We start from the raw sequence: 17,771 nt of genomic DNA, 5'->3' as shown, positions 1-17,771 counted from the left end.
GCCTGACCCAGTCAATCAGAATGGATGGCAGGTCCTGGAGAGTTTTAGAGAACAGAGACCTGGAGCCACAGGGGCAGATATTTCCCTGACAGTACTTTGGACTCGGAGTTGGGCGTCGGGAGCTCCGGTGACTGGAGCTCCCCACACCCGAGTCCCAACTCTGAAGCTACACGGGAGCTTCCAATGCCCAACTCTGAACCCTCCCCTCGGTCTACACCAGAGGTCCTGACGCCCAACTCCAAATCTTCCCCTCAGCCCACTCTGAAGCTCCCGATGCCCATCTGGTGTGTGTGTGCAATAGATGAGGGGAGGGTTCGGAGTTGGGTCTCAGGAGCTCCAGTCAAAGGGAAGGGGAAGGAGGCAGAAAAGGGGATAGAAGAGAAGGGAGGGAAGAGAGGGGAGAGGAAGGAAAGAAGGGAAGGAAGGGGAGAGACATGGAGGGGAGAGAATGGCGTGGAGGCTTTGTGCGCTGGTTGAAAAACCAATGCGCGGGCTCACCCACACAGCTGTGGTCGTGGCCCCTTTTTTAATGCTCTCGCTCCCACTATCATCAAAATCTGGGTACGCCACTGGTCCAAACCATTCGGAAACCCCAGCTCCAGGCCCGACTGAACATCCAACACGCCCTGGCACCCCCCCACCCCCACACCTCGGTTCCGATACCTGGTACCCCTCCAGCTAGTTTCCAGCCGGTCTCCAGCAGCCCACAGCCCTGTTCCTCCCCCTCCTATTCTTCGACTTCTCTCTCTCTCTCTCTCTCAGTCTTTAGGGAGACACCTGTCTGCTTTTTGCTTATACCTTGAAGAGGGCTCAGACCTGAAACGTGGGCAATGCAAAAGTGGCTGAGTGTTTTCACTACAGTTGCAGCATCTGCAGACTTCTGCTTTTCACTCAGGCCCCCAGCCTGTCCTGTCCGGCTGCATCATTGTGTGGGACGGAAGCTGCAAAGCATCGGACCCGAAATCTAAGCAGAGGGTGGTCTCCCTTTCCTCTATTGATGACATCTACAGGGAGTGCTGCTTAAATAGGGTTCAAGGAATTATAGCAGACCTCCAGTGCACATCATCAACCCACGGCCATCAACTAGGAGGTACAAGAATATCAAAATCAGGACTGCATTTACTGTAGCCAGTAAATCATCCCAAAATATTTATATGTATTTACTTCGATGATTTATGTACTGTGTATTGTGTGGTTTTGTGCAGACACCACTGTCCAGAGCACTGGGCCTCAACTTTTCTCTTCCACTCACATACCCCTTTAAGTAATCCCTAGGCCATCGGTGCTCTGTAATTAGTCAGGGATTGTTTAAGGTGGGATGTGGGTGGAAACCACTGTACCCCATTGGCTCGTTCTGTGTACGGTTTCATAACTCCAAAGGAAATGGGCCAATTACCTTTTTCCTCAAGCAAAATATTTCAGTAACAATTGAGTCTAGAGATTCTCAACCTTCCCTTCCCACTCACCTCCCACCTTAAGCAATCCCTTACTAATCACAGAGCACCAATAGCATAGGGATTACTTAAAGTGGGAGGTGAGTGGAAAGAAAAAGGTTGAGAACCACTGGTCCAGAGAGACGTTGTTTCGTGGGGTTGAATATACACAGTCAGATGATAATAAACTTGAACTTGACTAGAGCTCCTTCTGCAAGGGTTAAACTCGTCTGCAGGAATGCACAGAGAACCAATCGCTTAGGCGGAGGATTTTGGCCGGGATTTCATTGGTTCTGATGCTTTCCCTCAGCGTACAAACTGCAGCGGATCGCGAAGGGGCCTGGCAGCCGGCTCAGGAGCGAGTTGTTAGTGGGTTAACACGGCTGCAACGGAGAGAGGGGAGCCGCGCGTTATAGAGCCCGCATTGCGGAGCGGGGAAAGCCGATTAAAGAGGAAGACAGCGCGTTACAGAGCCCACAGCGCCGAGCGGGGGCAGCGCGTTAAAGCACATTAGAACGGGGCACAGCCCGTTACAGACCCGCAGCGTGGAGCGGAGGGCAGCGCGTTACAACCCCACAGCGTGGAGCGGAGGGCGGCGCGTTACAGACCTGCAGCGTGGAGCGGAGGGCGGCGCGTTACAACCCCACAGCGCGGAGCGGGGGGCAGCGCATTACAACCCCATAGCGCAGAGCGGGGTGGGGGGGAGCGCGTTGAAGCCCCCGTAAGATAGCCAGGAGGAGGCTCGCCCTTCAATCCCGTACTGATCCTTTCCGGGCTCCGAGTGCAAGGACACCCGCGGCCGCTGGGACAATGATGCGCGCCGGGATCTTGCTGTGCCTTTATTGCCTGACCACGGCGGCCAGCGCCAGGGTGAAGCAGGCGTGCTCGGCGGTTTGCAACGAGTCGCGATGCCCACCGGCCCCCGCCAACTGCACGGAGGGCCGAGTGAAGGACTGGTGCGGCTGCTGCGACGTGTGCGCCGCGGCCGAGGGCGAGAGCTGCGGCGGCCGGCACGGCGTGTGCGCCGAGGGCTTCCAGTGTGTGTACCCGGCCGGCAAGCGCAAGAAGGGCATCTGCGGCTGCAGGCACGGCGAGCCGGTGTGTGGCAGCGACGGCCGCACCTACCCCAACATCTGCAGCCTGAAGGCGTCCAGCCGCGGTCAGCAAGCCTCCAACTCGCTGCCCGTCATCCTCATCCAGAAGGGAGCGTGTGATGCAGGTACGGAGGAGTCATGGCTTGACCAATGGGTGGAGAGGTTGGACAGGTTGGCCCTTGGGTGGGTGGGTGATTTGGCGCATGGGTAGAAAGAAGCCTTATTGCATGGGTAGGTGGTGAGGTTTCCTGTGTGGGTGGGTTGGTGCGTACAGGGATTGGCGTGTGGGTGGAGGAGTTGATGGGCAGGGGGGGTTGACGTGGGAGGGGGTGGTTGGTGGAAAGGTTTGCTTTAGAGCATGGGTGCAGGGGTTGGTGGCAGGGTAGAGGGGTGGCATGGGTGGTGCAAAAGAAGTGGGTGCATGGCTTTTTATTTTACCTGGCAAGTTGTTGAGGATGAGGTGCCAAGCCTTGGGGTAGTAGAAGGTTGCCATGCACTGGGAGGAGGATAAAGCCCCCACCTCTCCTGTCAATGCTCCTTCCCCAACCCCCTCACCCTGCCTGCTATAATTTCCACATTGGGGCTTGGAATGGAGACCTTCTGCTGAGTTAAAGCCCTGTCACTTGAATATTTTTTGGTGTGTTCTCGCCATTTGTGAAATGTGTGTTTGCCTAGTCTTCTGGCCACTTTGTTGGCCATTAGTGGTTTTATTCAATCCCTTGGAATATTTTGAAGGATCCTTGTTGAAATGTCCCAGTGGAACAAAGCTCTCCATTCTTATCCATCATAATGAGTTTTGCAGGGTAAATGGGTTTGAAATTGATAGTTGCCCAGTGTCTTTAGGAATGAATTTACCTGCATTGTAATGTTAGAGGCTGGCAGGTCAGTTCGCTGGTGTTGGCTGTGGTGCAGTGGACTATGATGGAACCAATGCTTATGGGAATGGGCGGGACAATGGGCAGCTTCCAAATGCAATAAACCCCTGCTATCCGGAACCTATGGGGGGGGGGGGGGAATTGATAGATGCTGGATAAGTGAATTTTCCAGTTGCTTGAGATTGTGTGATGAGCGAACTAACCGCTCTGGGGTGTCTGTTTTGAACTTTTGTATTTTTACTTACTTAGTTTTCGCGATTATTTTGCCAGTTGCTTCATGCTGTTGGTTGCTTGAATCCCGGATAACAAGGATTTTACTCTATCCAACAAAGACAAAAAAAATGGTATTCAGCTGACAAAGCCTTGGATTTGCACAAATGACCCACCCCTTCCTCGATGAGTGGAACAAGAACAAAACCTATTTACTGTTTGAATTCGCTCCTTCAGAGACATATTTTGTCTGCAATGGGGATGGGGAAGCTGCCATAGCGTTCAGAAAGGGGCTAAATAAGGAATGAGGTTGAAATTTGTCCTCTCACGTAAATATAACCTTAAAAGTCAGTCGATCTACATTGTTTTGAGTGAATGCTGGAGGAGCTCAGCCAGTACCTCAGCGTCCATGAGAGCTAAAGATAGATGCTTCAGGCCTGAGCCCTTCTCCTATGGACGCTGCGAGCTCCTCCAGCATTTCCTCCAATCGCAGAGTCTGCAGATTTTCGGGTTTCACTCTCTGTTGTCTGAGAACCTGGTGCTGCTGGCAGCGAGCAGACTCGAATTGCCTGCTGAGCCACGAACTTCAATAGTGCGCGCAGAACCCGGGAGAGTGCGCAGAACAGAAGAAATGGGAGCGGATCGTGAAGCCAGCGCCGCGGGTCAGAAGGGACATGGGTCAGCTTCACTTCTCTGCCTGTTTCTTATCACCCTTCATTCCCCTATTCTTCAAACAATGCTAACTCTCTCTCCTTCCTCGGTGCTCGGGCTGTTGCCGGCACATTGAATCATGAACAGCTGTCCAACAAGTTAACTCTTTGCCGGTAATGCAACCAACTCCCAGAGTAAGGCTGGGTGGGCATTGCTTTAGAAACGATTCCTGATTTCAATCCCATTTCAATGGTTTTCCACAAACTTGAAGGCTGTGCGGGTCTGGATCAAAATTAAACCCTGTTGCTACAAAATATCCCATTGCACTGTTTTGAAGTGTATTAGATACAAGTTCAGGACAAGGTTTATCTCCCTGGCATTGATGCACATATTTGGATGGAAAGATCGAGGAAAGCCAGTCATGCAGGACTAAGGAACAGAGAGAGACCTTGAGAACAAGACTCCAGGAGCTGGAAGCTGGCAAGCGAGTAGTGGAGAAGGAATGTGGGGGAACTTTTAATAGTTTTAATTCCGACAAACAGCGCGGCGAGTCCGTGCCGCCCAAATATTCCTACAACCTCTGAACATTTTGGAGAGTGGGAGGAAGCCGGACCCCCACCTCCTGGAGAAAACCCAGACAGACACGGGGAGAGCGGACAAAAACTCTTTACAGCCAACGCCGAATTGGGACCTGGGTCACCGGCGCTCACCGCTTCATTTGGGAACGCGCAACAGGTCATGAGGGGGGTGGATGCAGGGGCGATGTTTTTGCCCGGCTGTGGGGTCTTGAAGAAGGGATCAACTCTTAGAACACAGATGAGAAGTGTTCATTCGTAGAGCGGTGAATTCTCCCAGCAATGGGGCATCAGAGGCTCAGATAAAGGTTCCTTAATGTGATATAGAAAATTTAGGTTAAAAAGACTTAAGTTAAAATGTGATGATTAATCATAAACAGGGAAGCCAGAACGGACAGAGAGTTTACTAGCAGTCAAGGACAGAAGGAGCTGCTGAATATGTTTTTTTAAACCTATCTTTTCATGGTCATAGTGAGAGACATGCAGGAGACAAAGGATTGATAAGAAGTGTGAGAAACAGAATTCAGTGAATGTAGAGTTCACAGCGTACGTAACGAACGTGATCATTAATAATGCAGTTATACTTAGAATGTTTTTGTAATACTAATTATTAAGAAGGGGAAGGGCAAATAATAAAGGTATAAAAATCAATGCACTGTATGTATCGGGGCTTAACTGGTGAGAAACCAGTTGAGTCCAACTCTGCAGACTTGTAAATAAAGCTTGTCGTGTCATCAGTTTTAAAGAGACTCATGTGTGAGAAGTTTTATTTCTGACACTTAATACATGATGTATTCCATAATACATGATGTACCTCAGCTTTTGCCCAACAAAGAGTTGTCGTGAGCATTGTCGGCACTCCCCCCCCCCCCCCCCCCCCATAATAAGAGAAAGAGAAGCAAAATAGAGTCCCTTGAGAAGTATGGGTTAAACTCACAGACTCCACTAACAACCAGATCTAAACTTGCGATGCGATCAGATACGAAGCAATTCAGGCAATTAATGGACTTCTGGTTGTTGAGGGAATTTGCATTGAGGAGTCAGGGCAGGAATGGGGTGCGGAGGTGATGGATCAACAGCGGTAATCGTCTTGGTACAGGGTTCAGACACGAAATGTTGACTGACTGTTCCCACCCACGGATGCTCTCTGAGCTGCTGAGATACTGCAGCAATTTTTTGTTGACTGATTGATTCCAGCCTCTGCAGATTTTGTTTCTCATTAATTATTTTAATGAAGCAGGAATGCGGGCTGAATGGCTTCCTCATTGTGAATCGGGAGACAGGCTCCACGGGATGTGGGGATTATTTTCCGTGGAGTGGAGGGGACTGAGAGCTGGTTTAGTGGGAACGGTGAAGAAGTTGAATGGTGCATGAACCGTTGCAGGGAGCATCAACAGCCAAGAGGTTGGCAGAGGAGGCAGATAGGGTCGAAAAGTGAGCCTTTGGCACATTGCCCTTCATAAATCAAAATATGGACAGTAGATGTTGGGATGTAATGGTGAAGTTCTAGAAGACAATGGTGAAGCCAGTTTTGGAGTATTGTAGTGAAAACTCCGAAATGCTGGAGGAACTCAGCTAGTCTATTGAGAAGAAGAATATTGCTGATGGTGGAGGGGGAGCAGCCGTTCCTGAACCTGGTGGTGTGAGTCTTGTGGCACCAATACCTCTTTCCTGACTGTAGCAGCGAGAACAGAGGGTGTGCTAGGTGGTGTGGATCCTTGACGATTGCTGATGCTCTCCAATGGCAGGATTCCCTGTAGATGTTCTCATTGGTTGGGAGAGTTTGCCTGTGACATCCTGGGCTGTGTCCACTACCTTTTGCAGAGCTTCACACTCTGAGGTAATGGTGTCACCATACCAGACTGTGATGCAACGGTCAACACACTTTCCACCCCATAGAATGCAATGAATAAAGCTTCCCTCCTTCCCTCCCTGGACCATGGAAGAATGAGGGGAGATTTGATAGAGGTAGACAAAATTATGAGGGGGATAGACAGAGTAAATGCAAGAAGGTTTTTTCTCCACTGAGGTTAGGTGAGACATAAAATAAAGGAAGTGGGTTTAGGCTGAAAGGGGAAAAGTTTAAAGGGAACATTAGGGAGAACTTCTTCATGCAGAGAGTAGTGGGAGCGTGGGACAAGCTGCCAGCTGAATTGGTAAATGCAGACTCAATTTTGACATTTAAGAAAAAAATTTGGACAGGTGCTTGGATGGGGGGGGGGGGCGGAATATGGTGCAGGTCAGTGAGATTGGTCAGAAGAATAGTTTGGCAGAGATTAGAAGGGCTGAAGGGTCTGTTTCTATGCTGTAGTGTTCTAGGAGTAGTTCTGTACTGGAAATGTGCTGAAAACAGCTTCACATTGCTTTCCATGGTGGGGGGGGTGGGGGGAAGTGTACTGATCGGCTGCATCACATTCTGGTGCAGTGACATCAATACTCCCACAAAGGGTAAATCCCCACAAAGGGTAGTGGACACAGCCCAGGACATCACAGGCAAAATGTCATCGAGAACATCTACAGGGAAGGTCGCTGTCGGAGAGCAGCAGCAACCATCAGGGATCCCCACCACCCAGCACATGCTGCTGCCATCAGACTCGTACCACCAGGTTCAGGAACAGCTGCTCCCCCTCCACCATCAGACTCCTCAACAGCAAACTCAATCAAGGACTCATTTAAGGACTCTATATTGATTTTTTTTCCCCTCCATCTCTGTATTGCACAGTCAGTTTGTTTACATGTGCACATTGAGTCAGTTTTTTTTTTGCACTGCCAATGAGCGGAAATTCTGCCTGGTCTGCATGAAAAAGAATTTCAGGGTTATATGTGATGTCATGTGTGTACTTTGACAATAAATCTGAAATCTGAATGAGTACGGAATGAAAGCTGTTGGGCAAAGAAAGAACAGGGCAGTGGGACTGACTAGCAGGCCCTTGGAGAGAGCTGTGTGGCCTTTACAAAATTGGATCGTAATCACATCGCTGCTCCGGAACACCTGATCTCTGTAGTATCCTAATCACCTGTGTAAAGGCAGCTCAGATGACCCTTGGTGACATCTCAACTCTGTGAAAACTGCAAGCCCTTCTCGATATTGGGGACGATGACCAGTCTGAGTGCTGCATGTGACAAATGGGCACTCTGCCCAAACTGGAGCGGAAAGGAGATTGTTTAAGTGACTGAATAGCGTGCCCTTTGGTTCCGTGATGAAATTTGTCCTGTGGTTAAAACTTGAAAGGATCATCTTTCAACAGCTGTGGGATCGCTACTGGCTGCGTTTGAGATTTCTACCCTCAGCCAATGGGAAATATGCAACAGGATATCCTCCCTGCCTCCTTTTTTTTTTAAAAAAAGAGCCTTTGGTAATTAAAAGGCAGTCAATGTTTGCTTATAATTTCACTGTTCTCACTCCACCGAGTGTGCCATGCTCTTGATTTATTATTTATTTGTATATATTGGTGTCGGTGCTGGGCAATTACTCAGCAAAAGGAGGTATGAGGTGCTCCTTCTGTCCGATAGCCTACAGGCCACCCTTGGTCAAGGTGTCGTATCTGTTTAACCTCCCAATCAGGGTCACACGAAGCCATGAATTGCAAATGGTGGGTGGTTTTTACAAGCAGATTCTACAGATAACATAAACATACATAAACATAACAATTACAGCACGGAAACAGGCCATTAGGCCCTTCTAGTCCGCACCGAACCAAACACCCCTCTCTAGTCCCACCTCCCTGCACAATGCCCATAACCCTCCATCTTCTTCTCATATACCCGTCCAACCTTTTCTTAAATAATACAATTGACTCCACCGCCACTATTTCTCCCGGAAGCTCATTCCACATGGCTACCACTCTCTGAGTAAAGAAGTTCCCCCTCATGTTACCTCTAAACCTCTGCCCCTTAATTCTTAACTCATGTCCTCTTGTTTTAATCTTTCCTCCTCTTAACAGAAATAGTCTATCCACATCCACTCTGTCTATCCCTTTCATAATCTTAAATACTTCTATCAAATCCCCTCTCAACCTTCTACGCTCCAAAGAATAAAGACCTAATCTGTCCCATCTCTCCCTATACTCTAGATGCTTAAACCCAGGTAACATTCTGGTAAACCTTCTCTGCACTCTCTCCACTCTGTTTATATCCTTCCTATAATTAGGCGACCAGAACTGCACACAGAACTCCAAATTAGGCCGCACCAACGTCTTATACAATCTCAACATCACCTCCCAACTCCTATATTCCATGCAATGATTGATAAAGGCCAGCATACTAAAAGCCTTCTTCACCACCCTATTCACGTGAGTTTCTACCTTCAGGGAACGATGTACTGTTACTCCTAAATCTTTCTGCTCTTCTGTATTCATCAATGCTCTCCCATTTACCACATATGTCCTGTTCTGATTCTTCTTACCAAAATGAAGCACCTCACACTTATCAGCATTAAATTCCATCTGCCATTTTTCAGCCCACTTTTCTAAGCAGCCCAAATCCCTCTGCAATCCTTGAAAACCTTCTTCATTATCCACTATTCCACCTATCTTAGTATCGTCTGCATATTTACTAATCCAATTCACCACCCCATCATCTAGATCATTAATGTATATAACGAACAACAATGGGCCCAATACAGATCCTTGAGGCACACCACTGGTCACCGGCCTCCAACCTGACAGACAATTATCCACTACCACTCTCTGGCCTCTCCCTTTCAGCCAATGTTCAATCCATTTGACTATCTCAAAATTTATACCTAAAGACTGCACCTTCCTAACTAACCTTCCATGTGGTACCTTATCGAAGGCCTTACTGAAGTCCATATAGACAACATCCACTGCGCTACCCTCATCCACATTCTTAGTCACCTCTTCAAAAAATTCAATCAGATTGGTCAAACATGACCTTCCTCCCACAAATCCATGTTGAGTGCTCCTGATCAGACCCTGTCTATCCAGATGTTTATAAGTACTATCTCTAAGAATTTTCTCCATTAATTTACCTACCATAGACGTCAAACTTACAGGCCGATAGTTGCCAGGCTTCCTCCTTGAACCCTTTTTAAATAACGGAACCACATGCGCAATGTGCCAATCCTCTGGCACTATCCCCATATCTAATGACATTTGGAAAATTACCGCCAGAGCCTCTGCTATTTCCTCCTTCACTATTCTCAATGTCCTGGGGAAGATCCCGTCTGGTCCCAGAGACTTATCCACCTTTATATTCTTCAAAAGCCCTAAAACTACATCTTTTGTAATCTCTATATTCCCCATATTTACCCAATTTGCTTTTTTTATCTCACATATCCCAATATCCTTCTCCTTAGTGAATGCCGAAGAAAAGAAACTGTTCAATATCTCCCCCATTTCTCTAGGCTCCACACACAGTTTTCCGCTCTGATTTTCTAAGGGACCAATTTTGTCTCTAGCTTTCCTTTTACCATTAACATATTTGTAGAACTCTTTTGGATTAGTTTTCACCCTGCTTGCCATAGTTTCCTCGTACCTTCTTTTAGCTTTCCTAATTCCTCTCTTAAGATTCCTCTTACATTCAATGTATCTTTCAAACATCTCAACTCCATGCTTCTTATATCTAATGTACGCCTCCCTTTTTCTTCGAACCAAGTTTCCAATATTCCTTGAAAACCAGGGCTCTCTCAAACCTTTTGCCCCTCCTTTTAACCTAACAGGAACATAAAGCTTTTGCACTCTCAAAATCTGATCTTTAAAAGACTTCCATCTCTCTACTACATCCTGCCCATAAAACAAATTGTCCCAATGCACACCCTGCAAGTCCTTTCGCATCTCCTCAAATCTAGCTTTTCCCCAATCAAAAACCTCAACCCTTGGCCCCGACTTCTCTCTTTCCATAATGATATTGAAGCTGATGGCATTATGATCACTGGACCCGAAGTGCTCGCCAACACTAACCTCCGTCACTTGACCCATCCCATTTCCCAACAGTAGATCTAACACTGCTCCTTCTCTGGTCGGCACCTCTACATATTGTTGTAAAAAACTATCTTGCACACATTTCACAAACTCTAACCCATCCAGTCCTTTCACAGAATGTGTTTCCCAATCTATATGTGGAAAATTAAAATCTCCCATAATTACAACCCTGTGCTTATCACAAATATCTACTATCTCCCTACAGATTTGCTCCTCTAGGTCTCGGTCCCCTCCGGGTGGTCTATAATACACCCCTACAAGTGTAACCTCTCCTTTCCTACTCCTCAGTTCCACCCAAATAGCCTCCGTGGATGTGCCCTCTAATCTATCCTTCCTAGGCACCGCTGTAATATTTTCCCTGACAAGCAATGCAATCCCACCTCCTCTTGCCCCTCCGACTCTATCACACCTAAAACAACGAAACCCAGGGATATTCAGTTGCCAATCACATCCCTCCTGCAACCATGTCTCACTAATCGCTACCACATCATACTTCCAAGTATCAATCCACACCTTCAGCTCATCCACCTTTTTTTACAATACTCCTGGCATTAAAATATATGAATTTCAGAGATTTCCCAATTTTTAATCCCTGTTTTCCCTCATCTTTAATAACATTATTTACTTTTCCTGCCAATTGCCCTTCATCTTCTTCCAGAGCATTTCCCTTCTCTATCACCTGCCCATCCATATTCAAATACTTACTACAAACTTTCTTTGTTTGCATTCTAACCTTCTCCTTACTGCTCTGTACTATTTTGTTCCCTCCCCCCAACCATTCTAGTTTAAAGGATCCTGAGTAGCCCTAGCAAATACCTCTGCCAGGATTCTGGTCCCCCTGGGATTTAAGTGTAATCCGTCCTTACTGTACAGGTCACATCTCCCCCAAAAAAGGTCCCAGTTATCCAGAAACTTAAAACCCTGCCCCTTACTCCATCCCTTCAGCCACGTGTTAATCCTCCACCTCATTCTATTTCTATTCACACTGTCACGTGGCAGATTAGAACTAAAAATGCTGGGCAGATGAATCTGCTGATCAATGGCCAGGGTTACCCATCCAGTACAGACACTGCAACAGTAGAAGGCAATGGGAAACCACTTCAGTATTTTTCCCTTGTATAATCATGAACTTAACATCGACTATGGCCTCAGCTCAAAGATGAAGACTTCACCGAAGGACAACAAGCAACAACTACAATTCGGAGGGTCGGAGATCGTGACAGATGGAGATGTGATCGCCCACACTGAATGGCAAGACACCTGAATGATATTTATGAATGTTTATCCTGCATGTAGTGTTTGTCTGTATGTATATGTCTGGTTCTATGTTTGCATGTTTTGCATCGAGGCCAGAAAATGCTATTTCGTTGGGTTGTTCTCGTGCAATCAGCTGACAATAAACTTGACTGTTGGATAGTGGCCCTGTGAATCATTAATAGGAACTTTATGACACATCTGTCTGTCAAGTAAGGGAATAAAGGGTTTGCAATAATAGGCTAACCATGAGGCTTCAAAGAGTGAGGAAGTTAGAACCATTCCACTCAGCAGGGATTTAATGGTGAGTAGAAATGTATTGAAACTTGCAAAATTCTTACAGGGCTCAACAATACATACAAGAAGGATGGTTTCCCTGACAGAGGAGTCTAGGACCATGCAGCGCAGTTGGAGAATGAGAGGATGTCTCTTGCAACAGAAATGCGGTGAAATTTCATCAGCTAACGGCTGTTGAATCTGGAATTTGTTGCCACAAGGCAGCTGTGGAGGCCAAGTCATTGGGTAGAGTTAAAAGAGGAGATTTGTATTAGTGAGGGTGTCGAAGATTATGGGGAGAAAGCAGGAGAATGGGGTTGAGTGAAAAAGTGCATCCGCTGTGATTCAAGCAAACTCAATGGCCCAATTCTGCTCCCAGGTTTTGTGTTTAGGAATTAGATGAGGACATCCTTCACCTCCCTCTAGGAGGAGAAAAACTGGCACGCTCTTTCTGATTAGGGTTTAGAATGATGGAACATTACATCACAGAAAGAGGCATCTTTGCTCCCTCTAGTGTTTGCTGGACCATACCTCACCCATCCATGTACCTGTCCAAATTCCTCCCAAATGTTAAAAATGAACCCAATTGCAGATCATTCCAGGGATATGGGGATGGCGCTAAGGGACATCACAGTTAGCACAATGATATTACTGCCCCAGCGACCCGGGTTCGAATCTGCTGCTGTCTGTAAGGAGTTCGTACATTCTCCCTGCGACCTGCATGGGTTTCCTCCAGATGCTCTTGTTTCCTTCCTCCCTCCAACAAAAAACATATGTTTTTTTAGATTAATTGGTGTATTTGGCCAGTACGGGCTCACAGACCTGTTACAGACCCGAATGTCTTTTTTTTAAAAAAAAGATCAGTTGTGATCTCACTGTCTGGAACAGGTAGGAAGGAGCAGAAGATCTGCTTCTAGTACTTTCTGAATTCCATTCATTGGGAGCTGTCAATGCAGAAATTATTCCTGACTGAACGGCAGGTTTTCTGGTCTGTTCCTTGGTTTAAAACGGTAGGAAGAGTGAGCTCCCTCAGGCTGCTTTACTTTATTTATGATCCCAACTACTAATTTTAAAAATAATGTACTTAAAAAAAAAAAAAAACTGCTGTTTCTTGTCTCAACAACCTCTTTGGTATAGGGAAAAGACAGTAATGAACACCTCTGCAGCCCTTTTAATTTCCCTTGAGTTTGGGCAAGATTTATGATGCTTTAGGTTTTAGCGTGAGAGGAGATTGAGAAGTGTGGACGGAAAACAGGTTTAACAGCTTCTGGATTTTTTTCACTTTATTTGGGAGTAAACAAGTCCTTTGAGGAGGAGAGGAGAGCTGAGTCCTCAGTAAGCAAGTCACCTACGTCTTTGTGCAATGGACCCCTCGTGGGTTTTCTGGTACTGCCACGTCTGATGCTCTGTTCTGTTTGATGCACTACATTGAGCATTTGATTTCCATACAACGTAAAGGACATCATTTGGCCAAATCTATGCCAGCTCATAGAGCTATCCCCCCCGCAACCTACTCTCGCTGCCTTGTCACCGACTCCCCTGAGATTCTGCTCCTCACTTGGGGCAACATTGTCCAATTAACATTACTGGAGACCACAGAGGAAGCCTTGTGCACAGGCTCTAGCTAAACACACTAGAGTCTCAGGCAGAAAGGATTACAGGTATACCTCATTTTACAAAAGTAGATTGTTCCTATAAAACCTTTCGTAAGCCGAAATGGCGTAAAGCAAAGAACCATTCATAAAATGAAAACTCATTCAAATTTCTTTTTGGAAATTTCTTAAAAGCTAATTTGCGTAAAGCGAGTATTCGTAAGGTGGTAAACCTGTTTTATTCTGGATGCAGTGTGGAGTTTGATGATTTCACTGCTGAGCTGAAGGAGAACTCTGATTAAACATATTGGAACAGTTATATTTGGCTTCCTTTATTGTAATTCCTTGATGTAATGTGAAATATGCCCAGCCTGTCTGAACCACAAGACAGGACGCTGTGATTGGAGCTTGAATGTGGCACCAACGACTGACTGTGTTATATAATATCAGAAAGTGTACGGTCATGCACTTTGGTAGTAAAAACAAACGGGCAGACTATTTTTTAAATGGGGAGAAAATTATAAATTCCCCGATGCAAAAGGACTTGGGAGCCTTTGTGCAAGGTAGCCTGAGCGTAAACTTGTCGGTTGAGATGGTGGTGAAGAAGGCAAGTGCATTGCTGGCATTCATTTCGAGAAGAGTAGAATACAAGTACAGAGATGTGATTGTTGAGGCTTTATAAGGCACTGGTGGGACATCATTTGCAGTATTTTGAGCGATTTTGGGCTGCTTATTGAGGAAAAGGTGTGTTGATGTTGGAGAGGGTTCAGAGGAGGTTAATTTTGATGATTCTGGGAATAAACGGGTTATCATATGAGGACTGTTTGACAGTTCTTGGCCTGTATTTGTTGGAATTTAGGAGAATGAGGGGGGGAAATCTCATTGATACATTTTGAATATTGACAAGGCATGGGACAGAGTAGATGTAGACAGTTTGTTTCCCATGGTAGGACAAGAGGGCACAACTTCAGCATTGAAGGGCGTTTGCTCAGAACAGAGATGCAGAGGAATCTGTGGTATTTGTTGCCACAGGCAGTTGTGGAGGCCAGGTCAATGGGTGTATTTAAGGCAGGGCATCAAGCTTTATGGGGAGAAGACCTGGCAATAGGGTTGATTGGGAGAATGCATCAGCTCCTGATTAAATGGTGGGGCAGATTCAATGGGCTGAATAGCCTATTTCTGCTCCTCTGTCTTATGGTCTTATAATTAAGCTGCTGATGCAGCCCTGAGATTACACATTAAAGCCCAGACCTGTGACTAAAATTGGTCCAGATTTGTACTTCCCTTCAGCACCTTGGCTAGTCTGTGAACCACAGTACCAGACGCTTCACAGTAAGTAGAGTGCATCACGTTCAAATATCGAGTTCTCCCACTTTTTGAATGTCGGTTCAATTTCTAGAAGACAGTTCAGTTCTTCAGATTCTGCCTGGCCCACAGGGAAAAAAAAATCTTAGGGTTGTATATGGGGTCATGTATGTACTCTGACAATAAATGTGAACTTTGAGAAATGCCTGACAACCTTTGGTGCTTGAATTTTAATGTTTTATTTTTTCCCTGGAAATTCCCCAGTGCCAGTTGTTTTCTCTTATTTCCCATTTTATTTATGAGGCTCCTTGATCTCTTGCCTTGCCCTGCCAATCGACTCTTGTGCCCTATTTCATCTCCTGATTCAGTGAGTGCGGAAATTATTCGAAATGTTAAATGCTGAGTCCCTCCATCTGGGATTCTTGGTGCTTCTCATAAGAACACTTGAGCCTGTCAAGGCTGATCAGACCTTGGCTCCTCGTTCATGTTCTTGTCTAATCCCCACTACCCTTGATTCATTCAAACCACCCACCAATGGTAGCCATGAATATATTCAATAATGTGTCCTTTTGGCTCTCGGCCAAAGGCCTTCTCTCGGCCAAAGGCCTTCTCTCGGCCAAAGGCCTTCTCTCGGCCAAAGGCCTTCTCTCGGCCAAAGGCCTTCTCTCGGCCAAAGGCCTTCTCTCGGCCAAAGGCCTTCTCTCGGCCAAAGGCCTTCTCTCGGCCAAAGGCCTTCTCTCGGCCAAAGGCCTTCTCTCGGCCAAAGGCCTTCTCTCGGCCAAAGGCCTTCTCTCGGCCAAAGGCCTCAGAACATTCATGATCTTTTGATCCCTTTACTATACAACTCTGCTCCCTGGTTCTTGATGCTATCAGAAAGAGAGGTGTCCTCAACATTCACCCTGGAAAATCCCTTTCGGAATCTGGAAGAAGAATACAGACAGATAATGCTTGCATCTTGAGCAGACAATTAACTGCTGGAGGAACATGGTGAGTCAGGCCAGCTTCCATGGGTGGAAATGGTTTCCAGTCAGGATTTTTAAAAAAAATCAAAACTGAGGTGAAGGGTGATATCACGGGTGAAGGAAAATTGGAGGAGCTGGGAGCAGATAGAGTGGGAGACGGGTAGTGGGAAAGATGATTTCAATTCTCCTCAGCATTCCCACGTGGTCATGTCTGACCTCAACCATATCCATTGTTAGGATGAGGCCAAATGTAAACTTGAGGAACAACACATCATCAGGCTTAAACCCAGTGGCAAAAAAAAAACACTGAAATGTCTGATTTTTGGGCAATGTTCAACTCTGTCTGGTTCCATCTCTTCTTTGCCTGCCTCTTCACTGCTACTGTTCAAGCCTGCACCCTCCCTCCCAGCTGCTTCCATCCCCTCCTTCTTTTCCCCCTTGGTATAATTCCTGTCACCCTTCAGTCTTCCAACCTGAAACATTGGCCGACCATGGATGCCTGCCTGTCCCGCTGAGTCCATCTGAGATCATTGTTTGGTCCTCCTACATCAGTGAGAAACCCTCATCCTTCTGAGCTAAGTAAGTCTAGGGCCAATCTATTTCAATCATTCAAAAGACAACCCCTTTATCTCATGCATTGCTCTCTGAAGAAGGAGACCTGGATTAGAAAAACAAGTCTTATGGGACAAGGTTGGCAGAGCTGGGACTTTTCTCTTTGGGGAATAGAAGGATGAGAGGTCTATAAGATTATGTGATAAGGTGGACGGCCAGTTGTTTCCCAGGGCAGGAATAGCAAACACCAAATGACCTCTGTACAAAGTGAAGGGAGGGAAGTTTAGGGGAGACATCAGGGGTTTTTATTTTACAGAGTTGTGGGTCCCTGGAACGCCTTGCCAGGGTTGGTGGTGGAGGCTGAAACATTAGGGGCCTTTAAGAAACTCTTAGACAGGTACAAGGGATGAAGGAAAAATAGAGGGTTACAGGGTGGAGAGGGTTTAGTACTTTTTATATAAAAAAAAAGGACTATAATGGGTCCAGCACAACAACAAGGGCCGAATGGCCTGTACTGTGCTGTAGTGTTCCATGTTCTTTGTTCGAAGCATTCTCACATTTGTCAAAGTCCTGCAACATTCCCACTTTTGTTTCCATTTCCCCCTCTCGGTAGTTCATGTCGAACGAGGTCTTCAAGATGCGTGAGAAATCTTGTTGTCCGGAGCTAATTCTCAGTGGTCAGTACCACTGAAAAGGTGGGATGATGCTGAAAATATTAGGTCAAATACACCAGTTGACCCGTCGAGCCTGCTCCACCATTCAGTGAGATCATGGCTGATCTGATGATGGACTCCTTTTCCCCCCACCCCCCCACCATCTGCCCTTTTCCCCATTATCCTTTAATTCCCCAACTTTGTAAAAACCTTAAATATATTTACGGAGGTCACCTCCACTGCTTCAATGGGCAGCGAATTCCATAGATTTGCCACCCTCTGGGAAAAGCAGTTCCTCCTCATTTCTGTCTTAAATCTACGATCCTGAATCTTGAGGCTATGCCCCCTAGTTCTGGTCTCCCCCACCGGTGGGAACAATTTGCCTACCTCCATCTGA

The 17,771-nt window shown here is 46.5% G+C and overlaps 1 protein-coding gene across 1 annotated transcript in view; it reads left to right on the top strand.

Annotated features, from left to right (window-relative positions):
- The first annotated feature begins 1,742 nt into the window (after positions 1-1,742).
- LOC138754063 (serine protease HTRA1-like) overlaps positions 1,743-17,771 on the top strand; it is a 43,370-nt gene continuing 27,341 nt past the window's right edge. The window contains exon 1 of the mRNA XM_069917811.1: positions 1,743-2,652. Within this exon, the coding sequence (XP_069773912.1) occupies positions 2,244-2,652 (409 nt within the window). The 5' untranslated portion in view covers positions 1,743-2,243. The remainder of the gene's footprint in view (positions 2,653-17,771) is intronic.

Source organism: Narcine bancroftii, chromosome 2 (genome assembly GCF_036971445.1).
Source record: "Narcine bancroftii isolate sNarBan1 chromosome 2, sNarBan1.hap1, whole genome shotgun sequence".
Classification (NCBI taxonomy): domain Eukaryota; kingdom Metazoa; phylum Chordata; class Chondrichthyes; order Torpediniformes; family Narcinidae; genus Narcine; species Narcine bancroftii.
The sequence above is the reverse complement of the archived record's forward strand: the minus strand, read 5'-3'. Positions and strand labels throughout refer to the sequence as shown.